General features: G+C 35.3%; 1 protein-coding gene across 1 annotated transcript in view; it reads left to right on the top strand.

The window, feature by feature from the left end:
- The window catches only part of LOC106467060, an 83911-nt gene that overhangs the window by 61906 nt on the left and 11963 nt on the right, over positions 1–10042 (top strand). Inside the window, exon 7 of the mRNA XM_013927375.2 lies at positions 1765–2002. Coding sequence (XP_013782829.1) covers positions 1765–2002 — 238 coding nt within the window. The remainder of the gene's footprint in view (positions 1–1764; positions 2003–10042) is intronic.

Here is a 10042-nt window from a genome sequence, read left to right as displayed (position 1 = left end):
GAAAAGCTTTCTTACTATCATATCTACAGTAACGTTCAAATGCGCACACGCTCGGTTGAACGAGAGTGACCACCAAAAAGGATGAGATAGTTTACGGACAACGTACAAAGTTCACGCTGCTGACCCCATAGTTTATTTGGCACAATAAACACAAAAGTACGACTGCAATGAAACATAAACATAAACTTGAAATAAGAATATATTTATGAAACAAAATTAAAATGTTTTTATGTACATATATAAACATGAAATCCTAATTAAAAATAAAAATACTCATTTATTGTTTAGGTTTATTTACCAATATCATTTATGGGTCTGTATATTACTTGAAACCATAAGAAGTATGTGATTATTAAAAAAATTAAAAATAGATAAAATTTGCATTTTATGGTGGATACAATTTTTTGGGGATTTCAAAATAATGTACTAAAACATTAAAAGTAATAAGTTCAAATCTGTAGCAAATATAAATATTGTAATCATTTCTTATAAATACGATTTCCTAATGTAATTTTCCAAGATATTAAAGATCATAATGCAAAAAAACAAAATTTATTAAAAGTAACAGGCTTTATGTTTCTTAAACTACCTACATTTGTCAAAGTATTTATGAATTTTCGAAAATATTCGTCCACTAGTTTTATTGTTGGAATTAAATATAGCAAGACTTGCATTGCCTACTAAGAAAGTTAGTAGCCGGTAGTCATCGGGTTAAGGTATTTTACAACAGAAAATTACAGTTTTTGTTATATTTTTATATTCTTAGGAAATTATTCCAAACACTACTTTCAGTTTTATCCTTTGTTACTTCCATCACTGGAAAAACAAACTGTAGCACAAACTGAACCTATATGTTTGTTGATGGTGACTATTGAGTATTTATGCTTTCAATTAACTGTATGTCTAGTATTTGTGATTTATTAAATACTAGTGTTTGTGATGGATAAAGTCAGGTTATATTACAGTCTAACTAAACAGCACTTACTAAATTGTTTGCATCTAATTGTATTTGAAAATGAGTAATATTAACTTTAATATTATTGAGTAATGCTATTGATTTACTTCATAATTTATTTGTAATTATGAGGGTGTTATTTAAAGTTATTTTTTAAGAATTTAATGTTTTCTTGAGTAAACATTTATTCAAAGTCATTTTATTTAGCATATACAAAAAAACGACTGAGATTTACAGTTTGTTTTCAGTTTGTATGTCAGTCTGGTAGCCAAATCCTAAATATTGAATACCAAAAGGGTGGAAGTACATTTCCTAATAGCAGCTGAGGGTGTGCATACTATGTGGAAAATTTTTTGTGATATATTTGGTTTAAATATATTTGTTTTTTTTTAAATAATAAATGATATTCCTGCACTGCTCAATTGAAATTTAAGAAAAGTTTTTGATGTAGTTTAGTCTTTTTGGATAAATGTCTTAATTTTTTTTGTATAATATTGATGATTTAAAAAAGAAATGCTTAATGTGATCACCTTCTCACTTAATGACAGTTAAATATTCATATGAAGTTAGACCTATTTAGTAGATAACCTAACATTTTTTTTACATTTAGGGATTTTTTTCCCACATTTGAATATGGTTTATATGTATTTTAGACTTCATTTATGTCTGTTTGAGTGGATAAGTGGAATGACCAAGTATTCAAAAAATGTATATATACAAATGATGATAATTCTAATCATAGTTTTTAGTAAATAGTTGTATAGGAGAGCAAAGTACACTTGGTAACAAACATTCTCTTTCCTTTGTAGGAAAACAAATGATTTTGGAACTTAAACTGGGAACTATTTACTCTAAAGGAGGATTGATTTGGACACGGTGTGTTGTTGCTTCTAATACTAGTGTAATTTCCCAAAAGGCAGCTTTAAAGGACAAGGAAAATGTGGATGTTTTTCCTACTATTTCTAATTATATACTTTTCCTTCCTGTTACACTAAGTCAAAAATTACAACTGTTACATGGATCTGTCATCAAGCTTTTCTCTCCGTGGTGAGTTAATGTGATTGTCATAGAACACATATAAAACTAATGTGAATTTTTTTTGTAGGTGTTAAACATTATATATAGTAAATATGATCAAATTGTATATTTATTGTGCCTAAACATTTTTGCTTAGTCAAATTTGTTACATTATAGACAAACAAGTTTAATGGAGAAGTTTGGTCGTATCCAAACATAAGTTTTGATGAAGTCCTAGTTAAATCTTATGGCATATATATGATAATATTACATATAATATTATTGAGCTTAATACAAACGGTTGAGTATATTATATTAAAACAATTCTGAATATTCAGATCAGCAAGTCTTGTGACAGCCACAGCCAGTTTAGTCATGGTGGAACAGAATGTATCAGAACTACATTTTGACATTGTTTAGCATTTTTAGGTAGTTTGATGCCACTGAAAACTGTTCTCTCGTGGGTATGGTATGTAACAGCCTTTTCTGATGCAAATATACTCATATGCTCAGATTCCAAGTTTAGAACTTCCAAAATAAGGATATCCATTGTACTTAATGGTATATGGGATCACCTTGGGGCATCAAAACTATTCATCAAGTTTTTTTTCCAGCTATGGCAAGCTAAGTACAGTGCCTCATAAGAGATGAAAATCCACAAAGACAAAGGTCCGTGGCAAAACCTGTCCATTTGTCTCAGGCAACAATACACAACATAAACAAGTATGATCTCTGTCTGTAAAAATTACATATATCATGGGTACATAAGCTGCTTCCACAACATATTCCTTCTATATTTTAAATTATTTAACCATCTTTATTACAAAAACAAACAAATGTACATTTTCAATAATTTTAAACTCTTGAAGGTGATTTTTATTACTTTATCGTATGTTTTGGATTTCTTCAGTAAGATATCTATTTATTCTCTGTAGGCTTTCCTTGATTAACTTGCTGTTGACATTTCTCTTTTTAAGGATATGAGTGTATGTGTGCTCGCATCAGTGTTAAAGAGTATGTTTTTGTAGTATATGCATTATTCCTTTATTAAAGGTTTTCTTTACTGTATTTTTGTGTGGGTGTTCTTGTCAATTTTTGATTTTTCTTTGTTTAATGGTTGCATCATCTCTGTGGTATGTTTGGGTTCTTCAGGTTTTGTCAGAGGGATTCAAAATTCCATTTCTTTCTCTATCTCCCTTGTCTCAGGTACCTGTTCCCTTCTCCTCAGGATCCAGTAACTTTCCAGCATCTGTCAGAAGTGCTACAGGACCTCTTCACCCAACAGGCTATAAAAGCTGTTCCAGATCATTCACCAGGATTTTACTCCTGTCTGTTTGTTGTTCCCCAAAAGATCTGTCCCACCTCAATCACTTTGTTCACCTCCCATGATTCACCACAGAGTCCTATCTCAATCTTTGGTGTGAATGACCAAGATGGACGTCTCCAATGCCTATCTGCATGTTCCCATCTCAGAATGGTCTCGTCCTTATCTTCGGTCATAGAGGGGTGGTATACTAATTTTGCACCCTATCCTTTGGGCTGGCTTTGGCTCCATATGTTTTTTGTTGGGTGGTACAAACTTTTGCTCTTCATATTCATGCCCTGAGCTGTGTTTCCATTTTTTACAAGGACAACTGGCTACTTCTGGCCCTTTCCGAACAGGAGTGGCCCTGTCATACTCGTTATTTCCTTCTTGAAGCTGCTCGGCTAGGCTGGTTGATGAAATTAGAGTAATCCTTCCTAAGTCCTACCCAATACCTTGTACATTTGGGTGTCTTTTTCAACACTCATCTCAGTCGTGCCCAACCTTCTCCTCTGGGACTCTGTTGTATGGAATTGTCAGTTCACCACAACCCTGTCTGCTCCCTCACTTTCTGCATGCTTTTTTTGTGGACGTGGTCTTCTATTACACCACTAATCCCCCTTGACCATGCACACATGCACTCCCTTCAGTGGACTTTACACAATCAATGGAACCTTGCTCAGGATCCCTTGGATGCTTCCATCACTCCTTCTCTCTTCCTTGTAGACGATCTTCTTTGTTGGTTGGACAAGACATACACATCAGCAGATGTCCCACTTCCTTCTCCTCATGTGGACTTACATCTGTTTATGGATGCATTCCTTCAGGGCTGGGGTGCATGGGTCGATCACCAGAAGGCTTCAGGTCATTGGTCTTTAGCTGAACAATCCTCACATATCAATATCCTAGAGTTCCTAGCCATTTGTCAGGTTTGGAATCACTTTCTCTCCATTGCCAAATATTGTATGGTAATGATCCATTTCAAAACTTTCATGGTGATGGCTCATATCAATCACCAAGGCAGCACCCAATTCAAAATCCCTCTGTTTTTGCATGCTGGATCTCCTATATTGAGCCCACATACAACACATTCGTTTAATTATGTGCCATGTCCTGGGTACTTTAAACTTCATGGCAGATCGTCTTTTCCACCCCAACAACGTCTTCCCGATGGAGTGGCCCCTTAATCCTCTCATTTTCTGGTGGCCTTGCATTCTGTGTGGTGTTCCTTACATTGATGCTTTTGCCACCACTCTCAGTCACCAGTTACCCCTATTTTAGTCCCTGATTACTCATTGTCAGGCTTTGGCTATAGATGCGTTCAGCCAGAATTGGGCAGAAATTACTATATGTTTATCCTCCTATCCAATTACTTTATCAGGTAGTTTTCTTGATCCAAGCCACACCATGCTGGGTCCTTTTGATTGCTCCATACTGGTAAGCTTAACCATGGATTATTCGTTTACTCCACCTACAATTATTCCCTCCAGTACCACTTCTCTTTATTACCCAACCTCCTTCATCAACCCCAGTTACCTGTTATACATCCCTCACTTCATGTCCTCAGTCTTCATGCCTAGCTTTTTTCCGGTTCTTGGCAAGGAGATCTGGTTTCTCCCATCGATTAGCTTCCTATTTGGCCCAATCCATCCATCCTTTTTCCATGGAAGGGAATCAGCAAAAGTGGAAGGTCTTTCACACATGGACCCAGGCCTGGGAATTTCTGGCTCCTTCTACCCTGTGGGTGTCGACAATCTGACTTTTTCGCCATTGACGTTACAAGCACACTTTACCACCATACCTATCTTCTCTTTTATTCAGATCATTTCTTCCTCCCCAAATACTTGGAGGCTTATGAGGATAATTCACACCCTCTATATCTCATCTCTACCCCCATCCCAATCCAGATAGACTTGTATGTTCAGTACATGCTCTTCATTGTTATATTGCCCACACAGCTTTCTTCTGTGCTTCCTGTTCTTGTCTTTATCCCGTGGCAATCTTCCTCGTTCAGGGGCCTCTCCCCTTTTACACTCACCAATTCAGTTCTTTGTTTGATCCAGTTGACTTATTCCTCCTTGTCCTCTTCCCAGCATACTTTGTACTGTGTTACCTCTCATCAAATCCAATACCCCATCTTTTCCCTTGTTTCTCGTATTCGTCGACCTCTGGAAGAAATCCTACAATCGGGCATGTGCACCAACCCTAACATATTCATCTCTCATTATTTACATCATATTGCGGTTTCGGCTTCCTCAGGTTTTTGCCTTCCACTTGTAGCTATACTCCAATCTTTGGTGCGACTCTGACACTAGGTAAGTCTTTATTAATCACTTATTTTCTTTCAGGGGCCCAATCTTCCTACCTTCATTACTTGGATCCTATTCTGTGACAAATGGTGCCTGGCCAGGTATTCTTTAACTCTAAATCTGCACTGTATGCCATATTGAATATGTACAATCAGGGTTTAATAAAAATATATATATATACATTATTTTGACAACTATAGAAATTCAAAGTGTGGCTTTTAAGCTATTGGAATACAAAGTTGATAATTTACCAAAACACAGAAAAGAAATAGATAACCGTGCGATATGTGCTTCATAAATTGGCCCATCCTGAACCATACCACCCATGGACTTCATGGGTAAAGTAGAAGGGGATAGATGCCCATCCCTGCCATGCCTTGATTGAATAAATTGTTATGGTCTGCTTTTCAAAACAGGGTTTCATAATTACCCATTACACTGTCTTGGGTGTAGATGTTCCTCCGTGCTCACAAATCCATTCTCACCCCTCCTTTCTTCTAGTGGAATATGGGAGTCCTTACCAGTTCCAAGTTGCTGGGGTGATTGACCATGGAGGCACTCTGCTGGATGGGTTCCACATAAAATGGCTATAACCATTGAGTTCAGAGTAAAACGGTGGCATTCTACCAGTATAGATGATGTGATATCTTCCGATTTGCCATTAACTCTTTCAGCACGGGTTCTGTCCCCGGAACTGACCTCATAACCATTTTGTGCTCGTTATAGTTTTCATGCTATAAATTTTGAAATACCGTATTTTTCGGTGTATAAGATGCACTTTTTTACCCCAAAATTTGATGTCAAAATCTGCTTGCGTCCTATACACCGAAGGTATGAATAATATATATATATATATATATGTATATATATACGATATACACAAGCCATGTGTAGATATATTTAAATAGGCATGCATACATTCAATTGAACTAAACTGTTATTTATAACAATAGTATTTTCTTTTTCTTTTAAAAACATAACTATTTATAATGCTCCCTATATAATAAAAAAATAAATTATACTAATGGATGAGAGTGAAAAAGCTTGTAAATACACGATGATACCTGTTTAATGTGGTGCAGAATAAGGCTGTTTCAGACTTAACTTTAACAAATAGAAAATCGTTTTTGATTGCTCGCCTTGGATTCAAATGTGCAATGTGCTTGACCAATCAGAGCGCTTAATGCAAGTAGCGTCGGCAATCGCCTAATCGGTATTTCAATTTTCATTTGATACTCGGTAGTCTGGCACGTGCTTACTGTCAAGTTGGATGCATCACTGAAAGCTGAAGTACCGTATTTTAGGCCTCGGGAGCAAAATAGTTGTTTCTTCATTTTTTGTTCTATTTTTTCACCCCTTACGATGTCTAAAGAAAAGAGACTGTCATACACAGCTAAATTTAAATTAAGTGTGATTAATTATACAAAAGAGCATGGAAACAGAGCTGCCGAAAGATGTCTTGGTTCACCACCAACAGAAAAAATGATTCGTTGCTGGCACGAACAAGAAGAAGAATTGAAAATGATTCCAAGGAAAAAAACAAAATGGCAAGATCTCAAAAATAAACTGTATGAATGGGTTGTGGATCAGAGAAGGCAAGGACTATCCGTTTCTACAGATATGATAATTTTTAAAGCAAAGAGGATTGCATGTGATAATAGTTTAGAAGATTTTACTGGTCATACATTGTGGTGTTATCGGTTCATGAAACCGAAAGGCCTAGGTCTGCATGTGGGTGAAGAATTCGTGGGAAGAAGTGATATAGTGATTAAGTCATTTAAGAAATGTGAATCAGTAATGCAATGGAGGGGACCGAGGATGACATTCTCTCTGACCATAATATTGGATCCAATGATTCCTTTCCAAGTGGTTTGTTTTATGTACTCTCTGATTTCAGATTTCCAGAATGTACCCTCAGTAATACCAGACAGCTAAAAGTTTGTTCTAATGTACTTTCTCTGATTTCCAGAATGTACCCTCAGTAATACCAGACAGGTAGAAGTTTGTTTTAACGTACTTTTTCTGATTTACAGAATGTACCCTCATTAATACCAGACAGAGAGTAATTTGTTTTAATGTACTTTCTTTGATTTCAGATTTCCAGAATGTACCCTCAGTAATACCAGACAGCTAGAAGTTTGTTTTAATGTACTTTCTCTGATTTCCAGAATGTACCCTCATTAATACCAGACAGAGAGTAATTTGTTTTAATGTACTCTCTGATTTCCAGAATGTACCCTCAGTAATACCGGACAGCTAGAAGTTTGTTCTAATGTGATTTCTCTGATTTCAGATTTCCAGAATGTACCCTCAGTAATACCAGACAGCTAGAAGTTTGTTTTAATGTACTTTCTTTGATTTCAGATTTCCAGAATGGAACACCAGCAACATCAACATTTTCAGCAGTTAGTAAACCTAGATTCATTGGAGAACTCCAATGCTCGAGCTTTGATTGTAAAGCTGATCAATGTACTTTTAACCATACTTCAAGTGGTGCTTCTTCTTGTGGCCACTATCGGCAATATTCTCATGCCCTTTCTCAAAACAAGGTGAATGCTGGTTGGGTTTTGAAGTAATTCTAGTAGTATTTTACCTTGATTTTCAATATAAACATTAGTTAATCCTGGTTAGGTTTTGAAGTAATTCTAGTAGTATTTACCTTGATTTTCAATATACCGTATTTTTCGGAATGTAAGACGCACCCTTATTTTGAAGATAAAGTTTTGGGGGAAAAAAGCTACATTCGAATTTGAAAGATTTTTATTGAACAAAAATTCAATTTGATACTTAAAAAATTAGTATATATTGTTCTTAACACAAAAGAGCTCAAAACATCAAAATAAGAAAATACTGTAAATCCAAAAAAGGTTTACTGTTATTTAGTTTGGTTCAAAACCTACAAAATCTTCATTGCTTTCACTGTTACTGAATACTCTAGTATCACTGGAGCCATAATCTGGATATCTGAACATGACAAAATATAACATGAGTGAATAAATCTCTTAAGAAATAGATCAAACTTTTTTCTGAGATATTTTCATTCCTTACCCCAAAAGAAAACAACTGATGATTTTTGAAAATATGGAGTAAGGGAAGATTAAAATGGCCAGAAAATTCATAAGGATAAGATAATGAATAAAGTTAGGTATTTTACAACCCTTCTGAGGCATGATCAAGAACCTCAAAAAATGCCTGGCAATCAGATGTCGGAAAGCGGAACATTTTTATTATAGACAGATAGATGGAAACAATTTGCTTTACAGTAAATCTGTAAACTTACCCTAGTCTGACAGCTTTCCATTACTTCGTGGACATCTCGAAGCCGTTCTTCACTCTGGTATTGAACTTTTTCTTCCATGTCACTGATAGCCTGTTTTAAGTTCTCTATTTCATTTTGGTGGAGTTCAATAAGATCATTCATTTGCTCTTCAAGTCTCTACAGGAGCAATGAAATAAATGTCATAGAGAAAAAAACCCTCAATAAGAAACACATAGACAGGATAGATACCCTTGTTAAGAAACACACAGACACAACAGATACCCTTGTTAAGAAACACACAGACATGACAGATCCGCTTGTTAAGAAACACAGACATAACAGATACCCTTGTAAAGAAACAAAAGCAGGATAGATACCCTTGTAAAGAAACAAAGGCAGGATAGACACCCTTGTAAAGAAACAAAGACAGGATAGATATCCTTGTAAAGAAACAAAGACAGGATAGATACCCTTGTTAAGAAACATGGACATGATTTAATACAGTCAGTGTAGTATCTTTGGTAAGAAACATAAATTTAATACATTGTTAGAATATAAGGAATAGATACTCTCAATATTGAATACAATGCAGACTTTAAATTAAGTACCAGAGAACTCTCCAATTAACATCTCAAAATGCTGTCAGGTAGCTTTAAGCCTAATATCATGCATGCCCTTATAATCTCTAAAGCAATTAGGACAGTTGGGTGTTGCATTATTTCATAGTCTAACAATTCTGTCCTTCATACGTTTTTAATACAACACTACTGACCTCATATATAAGGAATAGATACTCTCAATATTGAATACAATGCAGACTTTAAATTAAGTACCAGAGAACTCTCCAATTAACATCTCAAAATGCTGTCAGGTAGCTTTAAGCCTAATATCATGCATGCCCTTATAATCTCAAAAGCAATTAGGACAGTTGGGTGTTGCATTATTTCATAGTCTAACAATTCTGTCCTTCATACGTTTTTAATACAACACTACTGACCTCATACCGGTAACGTTCCTCCAGCAAAGCCTGGTTAAAGAAGGAATATTCTTGTTGAACTTGAACCTGATGGAATAAAGAAAGACCTCTACAGTTATTTATCTTCCCTCATATTACACAATCTCTATAGTATTGTAGTCATTTCTCAAACAAATCCCATCAAGTTACATGTCAATCTCTATAGTATTGTAGTCATTTCTCA

Source organism: Limulus polyphemus, unplaced genomic scaffold (assembly GCF_000517525.1).
Source record: "Limulus polyphemus unplaced genomic scaffold, Limulus_polyphemus-2.1.2 Scaffold2473, whole genome shotgun sequence".
Lineage (NCBI taxonomy): Eukaryota > Metazoa > Arthropoda > Merostomata > Xiphosura > Limulidae > Limulus > Limulus polyphemus.
Note: the sequence above shows the minus strand (reverse complement) of the source record. Positions and strands in the feature narration are given on the sequence as shown.